At 40.1% G+C, this 23,857-nt stretch overlaps 2 protein-coding genes across 7 annotated transcripts in view; both read right to left on the bottom strand.

The window, feature by feature from the left end:
• Positions 1–23,857, bottom strand: part of LOC147544142 (uncharacterized) — a 100,824-nt gene that overhangs the window by 59,821 nt on the left and 17,146 nt on the right. The gene's annotated exons all lie outside the window — the stretch shown is intronic.
• On the bottom strand, positions 1,726–11,694 carry UBP25 (ubiquitin-specific protease 25). 6 transcript variants are annotated; one of them, XR_015223738.1, is made up of 10 exons: positions 11,419–11,494; positions 10,268–11,316; positions 10,102–10,177; positions 9,802–9,894; positions 6,713–6,799; positions 5,758–6,614; positions 4,660–4,788; positions 2,683–2,812; positions 2,484–2,579; positions 1,726–2,394 (listed from the first exon to the last, which is right to left on the bottom strand). XR_015223738.1 is itself a non-coding variant. In XM_086636455.1 (8 exons), exons 1-7 carry the CDS (start codon positions 10,888–10,890, stop codon positions 2,692–2,694), a joined length of 1,986 nt encoding a protein of 661 aa, XP_086492581.1. In that variant the 5' UTR covers positions 10,891–11,449; the 3' UTR covers positions 1,726–2,394; positions 2,683–2,691. The 6 variants fall into 6 exon arrangements, 2 of the variants coding, with proteins under 2 accessions (XP_086492581.1, XP_086492582.1); XR_015223739.1 differs by having other exon boundaries at positions 1,726–2,088; positions 2,352–2,394; positions 10,268–11,449; XR_015223737.1 differs by having other exon boundaries at positions 10,268–11,694.

Here is a 23,857-nt window from a genome sequence, read left to right as displayed (position 1 = left end):
TTCTAGAAATTACCTCTTAAACTAATATAAGTCTGAAGAATTAAGAGAAAAGAGGAAAAAAGATTTAACTTTTCTTGCTGATTTTCTCTGTTGCAGCCAAACGCGCCCCTAAGGAAAATAACTTTCTCGTCTTCTTGGAAATAATTTCTCTATGGGAAAGTTATTTTCCAGGAAGATTATTGACCCAAACGCGGTCTTCTTCTTCCTCTGATTTTCTCTCTTACTCTCTCTACTGTTTCTTTCTTCTTTATTTAAATCCAAAACAACTAACACCAACAATTTGAAGAAGAATAAGATGATTATATAAGATGAATAATTCGAAAACAATCTTATCTCTCTCTACAAATCACTCTCTGTTTCTACTATCTCTTTCTTCTCTCTCTCTCACAAAGAAGGAGGATACAAAAATAAAATATAAAGAACAATAAAACTAAAACCGAGTGATGATCTCTCATAATGGTGTAATCTCGTTTCTTTCCTCTCTCTAATGTTTCTATTTAGTTGAGCTTGGAGAAGATGACCCCCCCAACCGAGATACACTTATGATGCTTTATGTCTCTGTATTTATAAGAAAAAGAAAAGAAAAGAAAACCAGTCCTCTAATTCCAGCTATCTCTCTAAAACTTTCTGTTTTCTGGGAAGATTCTCTGAAATTTCTCTTTATCATCTATCCAGTGAGACCATATATCCAATCGAAATCTCCTTTAATCTGTTTCTCTCTCTACAGCTGGAGCCGAGATCTTTCTTGATTTCTCTCTCTCTGTAGTATCAATCATCCGAACCTATCTCTCTTTCTCTCGGTTATCTCTCTCTCTACAACTACATTATCTTCACATCTTACCTTCTTCAAGCATAATATATCTCAACCTTCTAATATTTAAAATCTTCTCTCCACTGTAATTTCCTTTCCATCTCTCTTTCTCGATTTTGTGCCTTAAAGAATGTATCTTTCTAAGATAACAGATGAGAGAAATAAGGAAACAAAGTTTTCCCATGAATTATCCAATCCAGCCAATCCCGTGTTGCCTTGGTGGTGATTAGCTGGCCAGTCATTAGGAATTATTCGCTGCTTCATGGTGGAGACAAAAAGTATAAAACACACGTTCAGATGGACGTCATGTGCTCGGGGGTTATTTCAGACGTTAGATGGATCCGGATTTACGGTAGTATATTGCATAAGGTCACACGGAATTAAAGGCCTCAGAAATCCCGAAATAAACCGAACTTTTGACAGAAGAGAACCCGCACATGATCTGCTCTGCACACGTGTCCTTTGTTGGCTTTGATCTATTGACTTTGATCCAATCTTTGACTATCTATAGTTCTCACATTCAAGTCTCGAATGTGAGGTCAGAGCTCTGCTAGCGGCGATGGATTTGGGTAGAGAATTAGGGCAGACAGTATTAAAGTTGGAAGGAGATTGCAAAGTGATTATCGAAGATATCATCAACGGCGGAGATGCATCCCCGTGGCGGTTGAAACCCTATATCATTGAAGCCAAAAATGGGATGGCGAACCACCCTCAGTGGGCACTGCAGTTTGTTAATCGTGAGGCAAATACTAAAGCCCATGAACTAGCCCAGCTTCAGTTAACTGATTTAGGGACGTCCACACTTTAGTTGTTTGTGTTTGCTTTGCTTTTGTCTCTTTTAACTTCTGATGTATGATACTCATTGCTTTTGGCTTTTATGAAGTTAAAAAAAAAAAAAAAAAAACATCTTTCACTAGAAATAAGAGCGATCTCGCTCAATATCATCTCATTCATATATCGTAAACATTCTAAACTTACGACAAAATCAGGAGAAAGACATAATCAAGAGAACAAAAAACCATGTCCAGTAAAGGTAATTTCCTACTTTATCAACTCCGAGAGTATTCAAAGGCTTATGTCACACTACCAACTCGATTCTGTAGTTAAATCTCCAACACCCTCCCCCCTGAAGTCGGTCTAATCTATAAACTAAATTTACTGGCCAAGACTGACAACCGTTTCCACAACACTTACTAGGTCCGACCATTCTAACTTCCACATGCATTTTATTTGTTGCCAACATCTTCTGGAATATCACAAATGCTGGAGCCATGGCACTATCAGATGGACAAACATGGTTAGATCTCAGGTATACAAAATTCTCAGCCAAAGAAACTTCTCATGACAGATGATGTTCATAGAATGTAGAAACTAATGCACAGAAAATATTCTAACAAAACTATATCCAAACCACATCGAACAGAAAATTTAGAAAAATGTAGATTTTCGAAAAGGATATAATCATGAAAAATGATTGTAATTCTCTGCCAGAAACGCAAGCCCCACAATCCTCAAAGGTAAAAATTTGTTGGGTATCCACCTCATATCATCTTCTTCGTGGACCCCAATTTTCCCCAATGCACCTAAGAGCATCATAAAATTATAACACATGAGATCCAGCAAATAACCAAGTAATACCATCTGATCTTAATTACCGACATTTATTACGCACCAAAAGTTATCATTTTACAGAACTCCCTGGTACCGATAAGTTTCTATGATCAATTACGCATATGCTACACCAGCCTCAACAGAAGTACAGTAGAAACTGCCAAAAGAAGAAAAAAAATGATTCACGGAACATCTCCATTCCTCCCTCTCAGTTCAACTAACCTATTACTGCTAAATGGGGAAAAAGAAAGCTAACATACCGTCGTTCCTTAACTGTCTAAGCATCTTCTTCCTTTGCTAAATGACCGCAGGTGGTCAACAAGACTCTCCTTCAAAGATTCAGGAATCTTAGTGATAAAGGTTTTCTTGGCTTCGGCTATTAACATCTTCCTGCATCACACCAACAAAATTGATATCAGAAGGCAACCTTGCAGTCAGCATAACATGATCTTGCGAGAATATGGGAATCAACTGCTCTATTCAAATAAAAGTTGGAGTAGAGAAACCAAACTGCTTTAACCCAACACTTCGGGACCAAAATGGAATGTGCAAGCAAGTGAGACTGTGGGACATGTTTTATTTAGTAACAAGTTCTGATCGGCTATGGGGGCACTTCGGGAACCTACTGAATTATAACTGGGTACCTTCAGAGCTGATAGCCCGAATGATATCTTATTTGGAGGATCGTTTTTGTATTCATTATATGCAAAAAAAAAAACAGCTCATCGAACTTTACAAGAGGTTGTATCGGTAATATGTCAAAAAAAAAAAGAGATGAAACTTATGTGGAAGTAAATCAATTAATGATGTGAATCAACCCGGAGATTCATTGGGTTTTTAATTTAATTACGATTCTATTTTATATTAGGAGTTAGTTTTTAATTTTTCTATAATTTTCCTATTTGCTGTTAGGAGGATCTTAAAAGGGTCATAGCTTTCTATGGTGCCCTTTCATATATAAAAACAGCACCAATGAGTATCAGGATCTAAGATAGAGTTTTAATTATTTTAGTCGGTTTAGGAGTCTTTTCATTGGGTTATCTATACAAGGTTCGACTGCCACAGCCTGCAGGATCTCCATTCATCAACTTGTTTTTGAGAACACAACATAAACATTTTGCTCATGAGTCCTTACAAAAGCTAGTTAGATGCATAAAATCCATACCATATTGTCTTGAAGAAAGCATATGCAATGCTAATTTTCCTAGAATTAGCAGAATCAAAATAAGGAAATGAAATTTTCAGAGGGCACGAAGCAGAGGATACACAACGGGATGAAAAACAGCTTAGCAGTAGAGTCCAAACCAACATTAAGGTCAACTAAATGCCTCTGATAAAAAGACTACGTCAGCAAGATGTTTAATAGTGAGTTGCAGGTGCGGGAGATCAGCACTAGACATAACCTCAATGACTGGGAGATCCAACCTTCCACAGATTTATTAGAGTCTCTTCAAGACATCAGGCTGGGTGACACTCAAGATAAGAGAGTATGGAGGCAAATGGAAAAGGATCAGCTCAATGTGAAAAACTGTTATACTCACTTGGATACAGGAGATCAACTCATTCACCCCATTTTCCTCAAAGTCTTTAGAAGAAAAGCAATTCCCAGAGTAGGCCTTCTTTGGGCCATTTTCATTCAAAAATTCCCAACAGTGGATGCCGTTAAGAGAAGAGGATTTTCTTTCGCTAATCGATGCATCTTATGCAAAGCTGAAGAAGAGAGTATAGAACATATCTTCCTTATTTATAAGGTTGCAGAGAGCTTATGGTCCTACTTCCTCTCATCTCTCAAGACTCAATGGTGTAGGCCGAACACCATCAACCAGATGTTCAAACAGTGGGAAGGGATCCGAAAGTCCAAGTTGAGGAAGGAGATTTGGGATTTAGTTCCGGCGGCCATCGTTTGGAACCTAAGGAAGGACTGAAACAACAAGATCTTCAAAGAATTGAATGCCGCAACTAGCCTAGATGTAGACGATATTAAAGGAACCGTTTTGTGTTGGGCTAAATGTTTAAATAGTTTTGAACACTCATCATATGTGGATGTAGTGGGTAATTGGGAGGCTTGGGTTTCGTGAGAGATCCATTGTCTTTCCTACAGCTTGTACAGTTCTTTCTTTTCTTCTAATATATTAATTCAAATTTTCAAAAAAAAAAAAACTAAATGCCTCTAATGCACTAGACCCATGAAATAAAGAAGACAACAGAACAAATATTTTTCTGTGTTAAGGACTTACTTCAACTCAACATTGCTGCCAGTGTTCCCAGCTGCATGTCTACATAACCTCTTTCTTGAACACATGAAATCATAAACTTCATCATGCCAGCCACAAGACCGAAGAAATGTAGACGCATCCACAGCAAGCCTGAAAGATGTACAAGAAGATATAAATTCTTCGACAACAAATATGAGTTAAGTAATATATGAAGCAATAACTAATGTGTGAGTAACCACTTACAGAAGAGCTCCTCATAACAAAACAGAGAAGTCAATTATCCCAAGGCGTTAAAAATCTTGAACAGAACATTGTTATCAATTTGAAATTTATGTTGATAACAGACATAAAGCCCCGCAAAACTTTGCGATAAAAACTTGTGGGAAGAAAGCATCTACAGCGGTATTTCTCGCATTCATTACATATTAGCTTCATCTGATAGTAAATTTTACACTCTAAGACCACTTAATTTAATTTTCCTTATAGGAAATCTCATATGTAATTCCACCGGAAAGATTCCAACATTCTCGTAGACAATTACTAACTTAGGACTCTTCTTAGACACACGTGAGTGACATCTCAATAGCGAGTTAATGACCTCATAAAATAACCTCTTACAGATATTACAGAAATTGATAAAATAGTTGATACAAATATAATCTAACAAGGAACTTAGACAATCACAAATATTATTTGCATAAGGTGCTACCGTTCATTAGCCAGAGCGAAAAATATACCGCAATTGGACACAATTAGATGATTAATCAAGCTTTCCTGTTCTAACTGGCAATAAAAGTTAAACCTATTGAAGAATACATATTCAAGTGGATAAAAGGAAAATTCTGATCAGATAATGGGGTTATTCTTCACCATGACCTGATCAGAGAATCAAACTCCCAGCTACACAGTTTACACAATTGAGGTTAATACAGTAATCTTTAGCTGTTTAAAATGAGAGAATTAACAACCAAATTGATGCAATCGACAGAGTTACAAGATGTATCACGTACTAACTATCCAAGACGAGTCATAATGATTTCTTTGGAGACCAAATTGACACACTAACATGCAAATATTTCGAACTATTTTGACTAGTTGCTCAAGTAAAGAATGACTTACTCTTTTTTAAAATCATCATCCTCTGTCCAATAAGCATCTTTCCGGATCACATCATCCGACTCTCGATCCAGTGATTTCCTCTTAAACCCTGAATTTTGATTCTCAGGCTCCTTGCGCAGCGCATGATCAGTTTCATGCCCTGTACCCTCATTTCCTATATGTCTGGTGCAGTTGTGCTCAGGTACTTCTTTCTCCACGGGTTTAGAACTTAAACTTTTGATTTGACCATTCCCATGTGGTTCCAATATTTTTTGCTGAAATCCATCATTTACGTAGTTAAAAGACGACCTCTCACCAGAACTAGTATTTGAGGTTACCACTGGCATAGCATCAATAATTTTGATGGGCTTTTTCAATCCACTGCTCTTTCCCAGTGGTCCTCCCTTGTGAATATTTCCATTTACACGACCATTTCCATTTGCATGACCATTTCCATTCGCATGACCATTTCCATTCGCATGACCATTTCCATTCGCAATGCCATTTTCGTTCATACACCCATTCACATTGACCTCTTTGGACTCAAAAGTTTTCAAGTTACCAAACTTTTTGCCTAGGTTTGAAGAAATATTACCATTTTTAGATATGGTTTGGATATCCTTGTCCACAAGACGTGGTTGATGTTGTTTTGAGGAAACAGCTTTAAGGGGCAGGGTAGATTTTGAGCTTGGTGATTCACCATTTCCATTTAAATCAAAAGACTTAACTCCAAAGATGGTACTGGCCATTTTAGGAGACCTGGGCCTTGGATTTGCACGTGCAAAGAAAAGAATATACACCTTCTCGGATAAAACCTCCTGAATGGTAGAAAGTGATACATGAGAGTCATTGCAGCAATACCACCGTCCTATAGCATCCTGTGTGAATTCGAAAAAGTTAGACAAGTTAGCCGCTGAGTAAGGAATTACCCTAAGATCACATAAATAGGAAATCAACAGGTGCAGAGAGAAGAAACCTTTATGTATGCATAATAGTGTCCAGACTCGGGAGAGTAACCAGAATGCACAATGGTTCCAAAAAGTTTGTACTCTGGATGCGGATCCTAAAATATAATAAACGACAAATGAGAAACCTGACATAACAGACTGATCTAATAGAAGAATACCGGAAAGCATAAATAGAAGAGATTTAACTCTGACAAGCTTCATACGCTGGAAGACTTGGACCTTATTTTCCTTATTTCTGGATTAATAGTGCAGCAGATGGCAGACACTGGTTATCAATCAATCTCTGGGAGGGTGCGAGGATAGTCTCGTTAGTGAGATATGGCACAACCGAATACGTAAAACCAAAATTTTTAACTATTTAAGTATAAGCTTATTAATGAACAAGTCTTTTCTTTAAAACTTCGAATAGATCACCAAAAAAGAACTACACACTCTTGTTGAAGCAATAGGATTAAGGACAAAAAACTGCAAGAAAAACAAAATACAAAGTTATATCGTTTCTTATCATCGCTTCCCACGAAATCGTAAGGTCCAAAAAAGATTTCTACTCCACCCATTTATTTTTTTTTATTTTTTTGAACACTTGAATTAATATTAAGAACAAAGAGAACTATACAAGGGGGGGAGAGTGGATCGTGGACGTCCACACGATATCCACGCCTCCCAATCACCAACCACATCTACGTAGGACACAAATTTAAACTTATCGATGCATCTAATCCAATTATATATCGTTCCTTTAACGTCGTCCACATGAAGATTTGAATTTGCATTAGAGTCCTTAAAGATCTTGTCGTTGCGGTTTTTCCAAATGTTACAAATGATGGCGACCGGTATTAAGTCCCAAATAACCCTCTCAGATTTTGGCTTGCAAACCCCCTCACATTGTACGAACATTTCGTTGATAGAATTTGGTCTGCACCATTGAGTCTTCAAAGATCCTATGAAGTAAGACCATAGATTATCAGCAATGTCACAATGGAGGAACAAGTGGTTTATGGACTCCTCTTCTGATTTACACAGCACACACCAGTTAACTAGTTGGAAGCCCCTCTTCTTCAAAAGGTCCACCGACAGAATTCTGCCTATGAAAGTGGCCCACACCAAAAAGCCGACTCTTGGAGGGATAATCTTGCGGTTGATCACTTTGGTTAAGGTTAGACTTAGTGATTGATCCTCAGGTTCCAATAGCAAGTAACACTCCCTAACTGACATCTTCTTACTATCCACCGATCTCCACACCCTTTTATCAGGCGAGTCACGGATCAAAACCCCTTTATCCCCCCTCGACCAACTATAGAGCAAAGCTTGGATAACTCCGATTACGTTCTACTTTGACCAGTTCTCCTTTGAAGATTGTGCCATTCCTCCCTTCCATATGTCTCATACCATCGCACGAGGGGTAATGTTCCAAATTAACCTGCCTTGCTTTGGTTTCCTGATAGGCTCCCATTGCTCAAAGAGGTTGGAGAGGTTTTGAGGCATCAACCAAGGGCTCTTCAGGAAAAACTGCCAGACCTTATACGTGATTTCACAATGGTGAACAAGTGGTCCCCTCTTTCTTCTTCCTTCTAGCATAGGTAAGTATCTATTGGGTCTGATGATTCCTCTCTTCCTAAGCTATTCCCCTGTTGCCAATTTCCCAACTAGTTGGGTTCCCAATCTTCCACGAAACACCAGTATTTCTTGAATTTTCTTCCTCCACTTTTGTGTAATTGAGGTATCACAGGCTGTGATACCTCAATTAAAGATGTGAATTATTCACATCTTTATGGAAATAATTCACAGCTCTTTCCCTGTCAGCTGTGAATTATTCACAGCTGACAGACATAGGCTCATTGTTGCCATCTTTATTTGTAACCATCTTTTCACAAGCGATTCTTTTTTTCTTCTAAGCAAAAGTTTAGAAAAAGCTCATGGCATGCTCCGCAGGGGAGACATTCATCCAACAGAACATAACTTATCAGGCCTTACATGGACTTAAGGTTTATGAACTCAATTAGTACATCAAAATTTGTGTTCTGTTATACAATAAAACACAATTCTGAAGCCCTTAATCAATTTTAGGGTTTCTAACAATCAGACCCTTTTTCACGCCAGGGTTTTCCAGTTTTGCTTTTCCACCCTCTATTCTCAAACAACATAATCATTTCTAGCATTCTAAGTTTCAACGTTCATCAAAAAAGAGAAGATTTATCAAGATTCAAGAAGAAGAAGAAGAAAATAACGAAGGAGCTTGTATATTTTAGTAACCGTTTTGAAATTTCAGCCAATTTCGACTGAAATCCATCAAAAATAATATGTAGGTTGAGTTTTGCCAAATAGATGGAAATTTCATTTGCAATTTAATACCAGTGCCTGGAGATAGTTTTCCGGATCATTAAGGACAGCAGATAAGAAGTTCTTCTTGAGCTCGGGATGAAGTTATATCTATATGAAAAAAAGTTATATCTATATCAAGAAGGCAATGGTGCAAACGAAAAACACTGGCTTTCTCGTAAGGGAAGGCTTGGAGTGCACCACTTCTCTTTTTAAAACTTTGGATGAATTATATAAAAGAAGAGCAAGTCTAAGGGGATTAGGGCTAGCTCAAATGATGAAGGTAATAGGAAGGGCTAGTTATTTCAATACGAACTAAATATTTTATTTCTACTCTAACGGAAACACCATAATTGATTATGTGGTTGTTATTGTGCTAGGTCATATTAGAGAAAGGAAGAGAAAAGAAATGTGAGAGATGTTTGTTCAATGGTGTGCAGGGCCGTTACAACTACTTCTTATTTTCTGTAATAGCTGTAAAGTTATTTTATTTCCTATACCTACTGAGCAAGTAGAGGTACACATTAGCATATGTTGATCAATAGATGTAGGTTAATCATATTAGCATCCACATTCAAAGGTAACACGATAAAGAAGATCAAAAACAACGCCTAATGACAAGTAAGGTTTAACATGATTTCGAACTACTATATCAATCCCATAGAACGAACTAGAAGGGTATACAACACATAAAAGATGTAATTGGAGCTTAGATAACAAGCCAAATGTGGTAGGAGGTAGAGAAGGAACTTTACTTTTTACGAAGTCAAGAACTCACCTGGGTTTCTCTGCACATATAATTTGAGAGCAACAAAACCTCCTCAAAGGCAATATTTCTATCAATCTTTCCACCATGTACAGCCTCAAATCTCTGTTAAAAAAATGTACGAAAACTATTAGGCGGGTACCATCAACTACAATTTCCTTGAGACACTAAGAATTACTTTCTACCGGTACCTGAGCTAATTGAGAATGAACTTATATTCTACTTAAAGTATGAAAACAACTAATAGTTGGCCTGAAAAGAAGAACATTTAACACTTTTGCAACTAAACTTACAAAAGAAGCTTATCCTTACCTTCAGTTGGATCACAAGGATATTAGGGGCTTGCAGAATAGACATCTGCTTCCTTGCAGAAACCAACTTCTTACACCTAAGAAACACAAACTAGAACAAATCAAAATGGTAAATTCAAGAAAACTAAAGCAAGAAAATGCTCAAATTTCTAAAATATTGAACTTACTTGTCACATTTATACTTGTTGCAGCCGTCCAATACTTCAGGCTGGAAAAATCTTTGCAAAGCATCTCTAAGAGAATTGGTCTGAAACAAATCGAGACTAATATCCATAATTTCATCAACTTTATTTGATTCAGCGCCACAAGAGAGACATTTAACCTGACTCCGCAACTCACCACCAAAAATTTCTTTAACAACAGAAGGTTTTGGTGGATTATTATTATTGTTATTGAGACGAAGGCAAGTATTATGGCAAGAATCAATGACATAACGGAGGAATTCATGAGCATCTTCCTGTCTACCGGAACGAAAATGATCTGCGAAAATTGTGAGACAACTATGGATCTTGTAAGGGGCATCGATAGAAGCATCGAGACTAAGTGAACGAACAATTCGATTCTCTAGAATACAGAAGGGGCAGGTATCACGCTTGCGATTAGAGTTGCAGAGAGAAGAATGTTGGCTTTTGAGGCAGAAATTGGCAAGAGGAGGTGTGTAGGTTAAGCACTGAAGAACACTATTGAGATAACAGGTATTGCCTAGGTTTTTTAACCCTAATGGAGGACCGATCTTTCGTTTCTTCTGTTGTAGAAGTAGGGTTTGTTGCCAATTCATTTGCAAGGCCATCAAAGACGACCATTGGAACTAATCGCTCCTCCTCTCCAACGCCACCGACAACACAATCGCATCCTCTCTCTCTCTTCTTTCTCTCTCTGCTCTTCTCCTCTCTTATGATCTGTGTTTCGGTTCTCCCGTTTGAGCAAGAGCTCTCGTTTAGAAGCGTAGAGAGAGAGGGAAGAGAGTGAGAGACAAGGAATGGGAAAGAGAAAGACAAAGGCAGCCCGCAGCCACCAGTACCACTTGACCCTCCACAAAATTTAAGTTTTAAGACTCCTCCAAATTGTTTTACTACTAGTAAGGGCAGTTGTGCAAATGACACCTAGAAACCAAAATCAAACAACTCACTACTACCATTCAAAAGGTTAAAGATCATGAGACTTGTTTAAGGTTGTACACCCAGCAAGAAGAGGTCTATCTTCAGCAAGAGAGCATCTGAAAAGAGAAATCTCGTATTGTTAACATTCAACTAGGAAATCGCAATACCAAATATTTTCAGTTCAAGGCGATCTACAGGAACAGGAAAGACCAGATTACCTCCATTAAAAGAGAAGATGAGACTTGGTTCAATGACGTTACTGAAATATCCCATATCTTTTCTTCCAACCTCATCAAAATTTCCTCCACTGCAGGCACACATATTCATGAGGAACTCATAAACCTGTTCCAACCTCAGATTACTAGTACCCAAAACTTTTCCCTCATGGCCATCCCGGTAGAAGAAGAGATCAAAACGCGGTATACTCTCTGAAACCTGATGCAGCCTCGGGACCAGACGGTTACCCTCCCTTCTTCTACCAAACTAACTGGGACACTATCAAATTTGATGTGTTAGAGATGGTGACCAACTTCTTTCAGTCCTCCCATCTACCTCCTCTTTCTAATCACACCCATATTTGTCTTATTCCTAAAACCAAATCTCCTCAAACCACGACGGACTTCAGACCATTTAGCCTGCTTAACACTACTTACAAAATCATCACCAAAATCCTGGCTAATAGGCTCAAAAGAACACTCCCGGACATTATCTCGCCATTTCAGGCGGCCTATGTCCCGGGGAGGCAGATTAAAGACAACATCATCATCAGTCAAGAGCTAGCTCACTCCTTCAAAAAAACCTGTGGATCAAAATGTTATTTCAGACCTTAACTTGATATGTCTAAAACCTTTGATCGCATCGAATGGGCTTTTTTAGAGCGCATCATGGCTCAAATGGGCTACTGTAATCAATGGATCCAGCTTATTAACTCCTGCATTACCACTTTATCGATGGTAGTGCTTATCAACGGGCGTCCTGGGCCCACTTTTAATGTTAGTAGAGGTATTCGCCAGGGTGACCCTCTATCTCCTTTCCTTTTCACCATTGTCATGGAAGGTCTGAGTAGACTTTTAGAAAACAACGAAAACCCTAACCATTTCATTGACTTTCCCATTCCCAATTCCGACATCACCATTAAACATTTATTATTCGCAGACGACTGCATCATTTTTGGCCAGAACACACTGGAGAATGTTTACAACCTCAAACAAATCCTTAAAACCTTCAGTGAAGCTTCGGGTCAAATGATCAACTATGCGAAATCCACTATCTTCTTCTCCAGAATCTCTCACCCCAAATTCAAGAGAATGATCATTCGCAACCTTAAAATGCATCAATCTTCCTCCTTAGACAAATATCTTGACACACATCTCTTCATTGGTGCTAATAAGAAGCAAGCTTTCTCTTATCTTCTCGTGCAACTCCAAAATAAGTTCTCCAAGTGGCAAACTAATCTCGTCTCCTAAGTTGGCCGCTCCATTGTAATCTCCACAATCACAGCGGTCGTTCCCCGATACCAAATGCAGTGTTTTGCCATCCCGAAAGGCATAAGCAATCGCATAGAGGACATCCAAAGATCTTTCTGGTGGGGAAAAACAAAATCTATTCACACCATTAACTGGTTCACCATCTGCCTCCCTCGTAAACTTGGTGGGCTAGGCTTCCGGCTCCCAACTCTCGATAACCAGGCCTTTCTGAGCAAACTGGTCTGGCGCATTCTAAAACACCCTGGAAAACCTTGGGTTAAACTCCTCAAAGCAAAATACTTCCCCAAAAAGCTCAAACCCCTCTTCTTCGAAACCAAACCATTCCTGGCTTTGGAAATTTATTGTCAAGCAGTTTGATCAGGTGTCGGGCCTTATATTCTGGGATGTAAATAAGGGGACTGATGTTAATATTTGGCATGATTACTGGATCCCAGACCACCCTCCACCATTAATTAATACCACCAACAACCCATTGACAAAAGTATCACAACTAATTAATAATAACGAGTGGAATATGAATGTTATAACTCAATGTTTTACCAATGATATATGCAATGTTATCTGAAGCATAACCTTGCAGGAACATAAGGAAGATACAGTCAGATGGCCATTAACCAAATCAGGTAACTTTACGATCAACTCTATGTATTATAAACTGAGAACTAACAACAATATGTATGAAACAATGGAATGGAACTTCATTTGGAACATCAACACTGCCCCTAGAATCAACTATTTTTATGGAAATGTTGTACGAATATCCTACCAGTCAGAGACAAAAATCGGCAAATATATCGGTAATTATTATACGTGCCCATACTGTGACAACACAGAAACGATCACTCATGTATTACTTCAATGTTGTTATGCGAGATCTATCTGGTTTCGCTTTCATATTATGACAGATAATATCACCAATGTTAGGGTCTGGATTATCCAATGGAACGACCTTGAAGCGACTGCAGTTAACTTATATGCTAGAATAATGTGATTTATTTGGAAAGCTAGATGTGAAAAATGTTTTTCGTTGCAGGAGCAATCTCCAATGCAGGTAATTACTAGAATCAAAAGCATGGCAGCAGATGATGCATAAAATGTCCAGACGTTGACTAACGTCTAAAGAGTCAAGATAAGACCTGTAGTCTACTGGTCAACCCGGCTTAAGGCAGCAGGATCGCTGAGCCCCTGATGGTCCACCGAATATTACCCTAACTGGGAGGTCGCCCTGAAGAAACCAGCTTTGCAAAAAGCCCTTGGCATGGACAGATCAGCCCTGGGGTCTTCAAAGGAGTAAGGGGGGGTCCACACAGGTTCGGCCAGTGTCTTACGCCCAGAACTGGGGAGGCAACAGCGCCAAGCGACCTACCAACTTAATCCCGAAACTTTTAGAAAGATCTCAGTCGGCCACACATCTCGAAGTGTTTAAGCCAGTTTGGACTCCACGTATCTGAAGGAGGAAACTTCTCCTTTAGAGTCTATCACACCGGTAAGGAATCTACGGAGAATCCCTAAACTTAGGAACTTCCACTTATCAAAAATTTGGGATAGACTCTTAGGGAAACCCTAGATACTCAAAAGAGGAAACTTCCCCTTCGGTTTGACGACAACCGCCTGACCACCGCCACTAATCAAAGTCGGACTAACATCGCCTATAAAAGGCCCCCCCATATCGTCCTTCACAGGAGACGATTTTTTTACCCCAAAAAGATCACAAGAAACTCAGAGTTCTCATAACTCGCCCCCCAATAGGATCAATCAATATTCATTCTTTCACTGCAAAGAGAACCCTGTCTGGCTTAAGCGTCGGAGCGGTTTTCGAACCCTTTGCAGGTTTCCCCCCTTTGGGAACAGACGAACAGAATCAATAAGTATGAGCAAGAAAGAGGAGCAAAGAGCAGGAGCAGGCAAAGAACCAGAGCAGGAGGCAGATTCAACCGCTAGAAACTAACCCGACTTAATAGAACGAACAACTTAACGGAGGTTTTCATGCATCAACTCCCTATTTCATGCTGATATAACGGAAGGCCATTTTTTGACATCAGCATTTGGCGCTAGAATGAGGGGGTCTCTCCAGCAAAATCATCAATTCGGTAACCCGAATCTTATTTTTCAAACTTTTCAGACTAACTACTTCCCTGAGTCCCTCAGGCAGACATGTTTTCAAGCGAGCACACCCCACGCGGGTCACCACACAGGCTCCACAACCCAGTCGAGCTCATGGTCGAGCTAGAACAAGCCAAGGCCGACTACTTCCGAAGGGATGAGGAGACAAAACAATTAGAGGAAAGCCTCCGCAAAGCAGAGATGGCCAGAGAAGCCGCGACACCTGAGGAGAGAGAAGAAGTAATCAGGAGATACGCGCGGAGACTTTTCTCACCTGGTAATGCATTCTCTTCCGGAGATCTGACTTTACAACCCGACGACCAGATGCATTTGGAGAACATCCTAGAGGAATACAGAGCATTAGACCCCAACCGATCGTACATCCCTAAAAAGAAGGGGGTTGGCGAAGGGTGCACGGACGACCCAACCATCTGCGAAGTGCTTATATATCAGGTAGCAGAGCTAACTCGAGAAAGAGAAGAGGAGAGACAGTGGGGAAAAGCAGCAATCCACCAACCCCCTCTCTGCCGGGAGATATTAGAACCTGAGAAGTTGAAGAACTTCAAGTGTCGAGTACTAGATCATTACCACTGCCTAGAGGACCCGGTGGTGTTCATCAACAACTACACTGCAGTAATGAACTTATACACGACCAATCAGAATATATGGTGCGTAGTCTTCGCCATCATCCCAAAAGGACCACCCCAGGCATGGTATCAACGGCTGGCCCCAGGATCAATCAAATCTTTTGGATAACTCGCCCAAGTCTTCTGTTACGCCTTCCGAGGAAGCACCACAATTAAGAGAAAGACCAACGTGTTGTTCAACGTGGTTCAAGGAAAAAACGAGACCCTGGCGATTTATTGGTAGAGATTCCGCAACCTTATGGTGCAGGTCCCTGACCTGAAGCAAAAGTTGTTTTCGCCGCCTTGTCGAGAGGCCTCAAGCAGGACGATGCCATCAGGGACATCTCTGGCAGGGAACCAGACACCCTTGCAGAGCTAATAGAGATGGTGCACCAATTCATCAAGAAAGAAGAAAACTACCAACAAATGAAGGAGGTGACCAACATCTCGTATGAAAGCGAACCGATCCGAAAGAAAGAACGAGAGGAAGTTAGGCCTCACAGGGAACGAGAACGAAACAGAAGACTTAGATCTGACTTTGCCACCTATACCCCGTTGGTGAAAGGTAGGGAGGAAATTTTACAGATACTCATAGCGAAAGGAAAAGCGGAACTACCCAGACCCAATGATGATAAGGAAGAGCTCGGGTTAAGAGAATGACCGCGTGGTGCGCCTTCCACCGAGGCTACGGTCATAAAACTGATAATTGCCGACATCTCAAGAACCTCATCGAAGAAATGGTGAGCTTGACAAATACATCCAGAAGGGGCAACGACCCTACGAATACAAGAATAAAGATCATCAAACAAAGCAGGAATCGGATCTGGGCTAGATTCTGACGAACAGAGCCCGACCATCAAGAAAGCAACCAAAGGCCTAGAGGAGCCAACCGGGGTCATGGGAAACATCAATACTATCTCAGAATGACCAACTCTCGACGGAGCTACCAAAGGAGAACAACGCAGATATGCCAACGAGGTGAAAAACCCACCAGTGATGTTTATCAAACCCCGTGTGGGTAATAACCCCACACGAGGACCCACTGGTGATAACGGCAATAGGCGCCAATTGGAGGGTAGGGCGCATCCTAGTCGACACGGGAAGCTCGACTGAAGTCATGAGCCGAACATGCTTCCAAAAACTCGGGGTAAGTCTTCACCATCTCAAATCATACAAGTCTTGCTTGACAAGGTTCGGCGATAATCAAGTCGAAACCGATGGGACAACATCGCTACCCGTACTGATAGGAGAAGGAGAAACGAAGAAAGCGATAAAGTTAAATTTCGCCATAGTCGAAAAGATGCATGCATACAACATCATACTGGGCAGGAACTTCCTGAGAGAGTCAGAGGTGATAATCTCTATGAACCACCTCATGATGAAATTCCCAATGCCGGGAACGAATCTCATAGGAACGGTCAGAGGGAATCAAGAAGTAGCCAGAGAATGTTTCCTAATCTCCGCCCAGGGTTTTGAAGAAGAAACCACTAACCCGGCCACCGCTGGAGGAGGTAAAGTGTTCTACGGAGATCCCACGGCAGACATGCAGGACTAAAAAGCAAGAACCACATAGGTTACCATCACTTTTGATTTCCTTTAGAAATTTTGCGAATAAAGCCGTTAGCGGGAGAAGTAGCGCTACAAGCTACATATTTTATGAATAAACAAAATATTTTAGCAAAGAGGCGACACTATAAAAGGAGGACTCCTAGTCAAACTCACTTTGCTTCGGCAAAACAGGTAGCTCTGGTAGCTAAGGCGACGACTAGAAGCCTCAAGGAGCAGTCTTAGTTAAAATGAAACTTCACTCGAGTAAAACTGACCCTTCACCAAGGTCCCAAGGAGGAGTCCTAGTTAAACTGACCGTGCTCAAACCGGTAAATTGGGCAGCTCTGGTAGCTACTGCAACGACCAGAAACCTTATAAGGAAAAGTCCTAGTTCGACTCACTTTACTCCAGTGAAACGCGGTCCCCACTGAGGATCCTAAGGAGAACTCCTAGTTAACCTGCAACCCTGGCAAAGGTGACCGGGGGTATAAGGAGAAGTCCTTGCGAAACTAGTCATGCTTAGGCAGACAAAACAACCCTGGTAGCAAAAGCAACGACCGGGGGTACGGGAGGAGTCTCGACGAAAACTAGTTGCGCTCAAGGAAACGAAAAACCAGCCCTGGTAGCGAAAGCCACGACCAGGGGTCCAAGGAGAAGTCCTAGCTAAACTAGTTGCTCTCAAGCCAACAGCCCTGGGAGTAGTAGCCATGATCAGGGGCAAAGTCCAGACCCGAAAAGCATTCAAAGCTATGTAGTTACACTAATTTGGGTTCTATTTTGCATAAGGAATTAGTAAGCCTAGGTCATACTAGAATAAATCTAAGTTATTCTTTTTGTAGGGGTGATCATTTGGAGCATGCGTAGTAAGATTAGGGAAACTGCATTAGTAAGCGTAGGATTAATTAAATTGACTGCTTGTTTTGGTATATACATACATATATATATATAAAAAAAAAAAAAAAACAGGGACACGTCATTCATGAACAACTATGGCACATCGGAAGAAGAGGAAAGGGCAGCAGGTGGACCGCCAACGGCCACAGAGGCTTTGATAATCACGGCAAGTAACCGACCACCCCCACGACGGCGAACCAAAAACCCGATGGTCGAAAAAAGAGGAGGTTCAGAGGCACTTGTGACGCCGATTAATCAATAAACCAGGGGATATAGAGGATTGGCTATGGCCAACGCCGAAAGATTGTCATCATCCAGAAGGTCTCGAGGAAGAAGGATCTCAATGAAACCTTCACCGACCACTTCAATGCACAAGTTCTCAGCAGAGAAATCATCATCATTCAGGACCATGTAGAAAAAGACCCTCACGTCGCCACCAGGAAGAGTTCCATTAACCATTAGGAGACTCATGGCAAGAATTGCAAGATACTCGTACTGTACTTTCAGACATATTTATAGCACGAAGGGCAGTTATGAATGGGCACGGTCACCGAAGAGTCACGACGAACATAAGTGAATGTAAGACCAACAGATTGACGCGCAAAAAGGAAATATCAAGAGAAACAACATAAAAGCAAAAATTAATTCCATTAATTCTCAAAGCAGGACCTATTACAAAAGAAATTGCAGAAAATGACACGGAAGTTACAACAGGCATTCAGGTCTACTATAAAAATGGATACAAACCCCTCAAAGAGAATCCGAGGGCAAGAAAAAACTAAAGAACGTGAACGGTTAGAAGAGCAGTCACGCAATTCGGTTGGAGAAAAGCTGAGAAGTTACCAGATACCCCTCTCCCGAAGAGATGCCAAGACAGGAAGACAACCAAGGAAAAAATAACCCCCTTGTCATCATCACCTTGCCCTGAACACCATAGTTGGAGGCAACATTAACCCTGCTTCCTTATAGAATCTACTAAAATGGGACATGGGGTTACCAGAACCATTATGGAGAAGTCCACCCTTTACCACGGTCATTATGGAGAAACATCCCTCAAGCAGGTAGCTAGTATGAAATCGAACAGAGGCCTCATCTTGGATCTCCGATGAAAACAGAAGATAAAAAGCAAAGTGGGAAAAATATTTGCAAAGGAAGGACCTTCTCTTCTCTGACTTTTGATGATGAGGAGTTAAAGAACAAAAGTAGGTTATTTATACTAGGAAGGAATAGCCAAAAGACTTCTTGAAAACAGATGAGGGGTCACTAAAGCAAAGACTGAACAAATCTCGGGAACGCTCAAGGGAATAATGACTAAAGGATACGCACAGCTCGAGATGGATCAGATTCGAGGGGATATCAACGGGTTTGGAGGAAACACATCAACTCCCCCACTAACAAAGCACCGCGTATCCACGCATGATGACGGAACCGCCGTGCGTAGTTACCTAAAGGATTATCACCAAAAACGCGTAATCAGAAGATGGGATCTATGACGTCACATAATCACGCATGGAAAGGAAATTAATGGCTTGGACAGAAGTCGAAATGTGTCTCGAGAGAACAAACCACGCGTCCAAGGCAAATACCACTTGAATCAGTTCTGGCGAATATAGCCTTAGAGAAAAAAGAGGTTTTACCATCAGCAGTTCCTATCAGCTCGGTACAAATCAACTCAGGAATATGCAGCTCTGGAAAACCAAAAGAAAGACCTAGCTTCACGAAACAACTCTGGTCCAGGTAAAATCCTTGACATCAAGGTCTTCAATGTTTAAAACACACGAGTTACTTCTACACCTCAGTCTCACTACTTTCGACTAAGGAGTGGCGGGACTCATGATGATGCATAAAATGTCCAAACATTGACTAACGTCTGAAGAGTCAAGATCAGACTTGAAGTCTACTGGGTCAACCCGGCTTAAGGCAGCAGGATCGCTGAGCCCCTGATGGTCCACCAAATATTCCCCTAACTGGGAGGTCGACCAAAAGAAACCAGCTCTGCAAAACGCCCTTGGCATGGACAGGTCAGCCCTGGGGTCTTATAAGGAGTAAGGGGGTCCACACAGGTTCGGCCAGTGTCTTACGCCCAGAACTGGGGAGGCAGCAGTGACTGGCAGACTTAATCCCGAAACTTCTAGAAAGATCTCAGTCGCCTACACATCTCGAAGTGTTTAAGCCAGTTTGGACTCCATGTATCTGAAGGAGGAAACTTCTCGTTTAGAGTCTATCACACCGGCAAGAAATCTTCGAAGAATCCTTAAACTTAGGAATTTCCACTCATCAAAGATCCGGAATAGACTCCGAGAGAAACCCTAGATACTCAAAGAGGAAACTTCCCCTTCGGTTTGACGGCAACCGCCTCACCACCTAATCAAGTCGGCCTCACATCGCCTATAAAAGGCCCCCCCACCTCGTCTATCACAGGACACGATCTTTTTACCCCAAAAACATCACAAGAAACTCAGAGTTCTCATAACTCGCCCTCTAAAAGGATCAATCAGTATTCATTCTTTTACTGCAAAGAGCACCCTGACTGGCTTGAGCGTCGGAGCAGTTTTCGAACCCTTTGCATGTTTTCCCCCCTTTGGGAGTAGACGGACATGATCAATAAGCAAGAGCAAGGACCAGGAGCAAGCTGAGAACTAGAGCTGGAAGCAGATTCAACCGCTAGAATCTAACCTGACTTAACAGAACGAACAACTTAACGGAGGTTGTCATGCATCAACTCCCTGTTTCATGCTGATATAACGGAAGACCATTTTTTGACATCAGCAACAACCATAAGTTCTATCAAAGCAATCACACCAAACGAGGCAAAACAAATGCCTTGGACGCCGCCAAAAGCATCGTACCTCAAAATTAATGTAGATGCATCATTCACCTCCCTCTTGGAACCAGCAAGTATTGGATGTATAATGTTTCATGAACAAGCCAGTTTTGCAGCGGCCATAGCGGACACCACTAGAGGGAAAAATCCAGAAGGATGCGAATGTCGAGCAATCTGATATGCAATGCAATGGGCACATGACTTATGTATTCAATATATTTTGATCGAAAGCGATAATCAAAAACCTTATTAAATACCTCCACAACTCTAACACATCCATTCAATGGCAATCCGGGAAACACATGGACGAAATTCTCTCTCAAGGACAAGTTTGAAAGTATCATCTTCACCCATACGACCGGACAGAATAATAGTCAGGCGGATATCTTAGCTAAATGGGGCAGGCAAAACCAGTGTCGACGTTCTTGGCACTCTTTCCAGGATTTCCCTAATTATTTCAGTTCTAGCGGTCCCTGATTGTACTTTTCTTTAAAAAAAAAATTCATTACATATAATGTTGGCAATTTTAATTCATTACATATAATGTTATATACGTTTACAGGTTTTACTGGCTACACTCACGTCTATACGCACTGACCACCTCGATCTGTTCTTACTATTCCTACACTCACAAATAATTCGTCCGTTATATTCTAACACTTCAAACATAGCTTTACGCTCTTAGAGTCCGTTTGATACGCGTGAAAATATTTGATGTGAAAACCATTTTTTTCAAAGATTTTCTAACTGAATCTCAAGTTTTTTGTGTTTTTGTGGTTAGTATGGTTGAGAAAATATAATGAGGACTTCTAAAGGCACTTTACAAATCGACAAATGTTAAACCCAAATCTTACAACAACCTCTCCATCTCCATGTGTCCCTTCCTGCAGTTAGGGTTTCAAGAATCAAATACGTTTTTTGATTAATCGAGTAGCATGAATCAAATCGATTTCAAGACCCAAATCGACCAGCTACTTCTTCATCTTCATATCCTATTTCGATGCTTTTAATCCCACTTTAGAACTTGCACTTTCTCTCTCTAGAACTTATTAACAGTGTGGAGGAAGAAGATTGCTTCCAAAACTTATTAATAGTGTAGTAAGAAGCAATTGGTAACAATCTGAACCCAAAATATTTTATGAGTTCTTGAGTGGATTTTCTGAAACAAAAAAAAAAATTTTGTTCTTCATCCAAAAATCAAAATCTCTATCACTAATCGATTTGATTCAGTTATAGTTTCTTGTCATCTTCTTTGAGTAGGCTCAAATTCTTCAACTTCTTCTATTTATTGCAACTAGGGTTTAAGTTTCAACATCTGAGTAGACCGAATTGATGATCCTTCTCTTAAAATTAGTTGCGGATGCAACAATAATAAGAATGTAAACTAATTATCTCTCGGGTTATCTTTCTCCGATTATGCAAATTTAGTGAAGCTTTTTGATTTCACTGTAATGACTTCACCAACAACAATAAGTTTCATTTACATACATCTCTAGGTTCTGATTTCACCCTAAATTTGGTGAAATCTAATGAAGTTTCTTATTAATTTCAATTACCATACTGTTCTCATGTAAATTTGAGAGAGATTTGGGATGGAAAGGTAGTTTAGAAGATAAAAAGTCTAAAAGTGAACTGAACGAGAGGAAAAGAGAAACACGAAGGAGAGAGAGTGCGGCAATTTGAGAGAGGTGAGAAAACGGTTTTTGCATGTGGAGGGGTGGGAAAAAATTTCAGGCTTTTTTCCTACCTTTTTTTCCAGGAGAAATTGGTTTTGACACCATTTTGGTCCAATCAAACAACAAGATTCGACTTTCCCGCGAAATTGATGTTCTCACTCTTGTTTTCCCATGTATCAAACAAACCCTTAGACAAAAATAGTAAATCTGTAGAGGTAAACTGAATTACTAATTACTTTGGGGTAGTTAACTTACCAATTATTCTTGAGGAGGTAAAGTAAAAAAAACCCAAATTAGTCTTTGAATTTGATGAAATTGTAATCAGTAAGAATGTGACCTTTGTTGGGAAGGGGTATCTGAGCTGGAGGCTCTTTGTAGTTAACGTTGATTCAAATCTTCAAAATAATATTTTTAATTTTGCGTATAGCGTTAGGTCCTCTAATGTGTGGCATGGTAGATTAGGGCATGTTAATTTTGCTTCTATTAAAAAAACTTTAAAGCTCATGGACTTTCTAGTGTAAACGATCTTGACGATCACACAAGCTGTTTTATTTGTGTAGAAGTTAACATGAACTTTTAAGAATGCTACAACTAAAACGACTGAACTGTTAGAATTAGTGCATTTAGACTTAGTTGATTTCAAGAACTGAGCTAGTTAGAGAGATAAAAAAATAGTAGATGACATTCATAAATGACTATTCCAAATACACGAAGGTTTACCTCCTTAGGTATAAGGATGAAGAAGAAGAAGAGATGTTGTTTGAAATGCAAGTTTAAGTAGGAAAAATTAAGAGGTTTAGATCAAATAGTGATGGTGAGTATAGCTATAACGTCTTTAAGACTTTCAAGGAGACACATGGAATAATTATCAACTTAGTGTCCCTTATGCGCCACAATAAAACAGCGTAGCTGAAAGGAAGAATTTAACGCTTAAGAATATAATGAATGTCATGCTTGTAAGTTTAGAATTGGCAAAGGACTTGTGGGGGGGGGGGGGGGCGATTTTATCCGCCTATTATGTGCTTAACAAAGTACCCCATAAAGGGTTAGACAAGATAACTTATAAATTATTGCAAGTTTCGCACCTAGCTAACTTGAAATTCTTGAAAGTGTGGGGATGTTTAGCAAAATGGGTTTACCCAAATTGAGCAAGTGACTATTGGACCAAAAACTATTGATTTTGTTTTTGTTGGTTATGCTCCCAATAACACGACATATAGTTTCATGTTGTTGGATTATCATACCTATGATAACATCTAAGGATGCTAACTTTTTTTAGCATGTGTTTCCTTTTAAACAATTTGTTGAATATATGTCTTTCTTTGATGAGACACCTAGCTACTAGCATACCTTTGCATTGTTTAGATGAAACAAAACTTCGAAAAGTGTAAAAGATGCCGGACAAAGAAAACCTTTGACCCTGACTTTATTACTCTTTTTTGTCTAAAGATGTTAATTTGTTGAATCTAATTGAGAATGACCCTAGGATTAATCATGGG

Source organism: Eschscholzia californica, unplaced genomic scaffold (genome assembly GCF_041429995.1).
Source record: "Eschscholzia californica isolate CP2 unplaced genomic scaffold, dmEscCali1.0.p SCAF_4, whole genome shotgun sequence".
Taxonomy (NCBI): domain Eukaryota; kingdom Viridiplantae; phylum Streptophyta; class Magnoliopsida; order Ranunculales; family Papaveraceae; genus Eschscholzia; species Eschscholzia californica.
This window is presented reverse-complemented; position numbering and strand designations above follow the sequence as displayed.

Coding starts and splice junctions, on each gene's coding strand:
- UBP25 (XM_086636455.1), bottom strand. CDS start 10,890: ATGGCCTTGCAAATGAATTGGCAACAAACCCTACTTCTACAACAGAAG. Junction 6,800..9,801: donor ATATGTGCAGAGAAACCCAG/GTGAGTTCTTGA, acceptor ATTATATTTTAG/GATCCGCATCCAGAGTACAA. Junction 4,789..5,757: donor GATGATGATTTTAAAAAAGA/GTAAGTCATTCT, acceptor TACATCTTTCAG/GCTTGCTGTGGATGCGTCTA.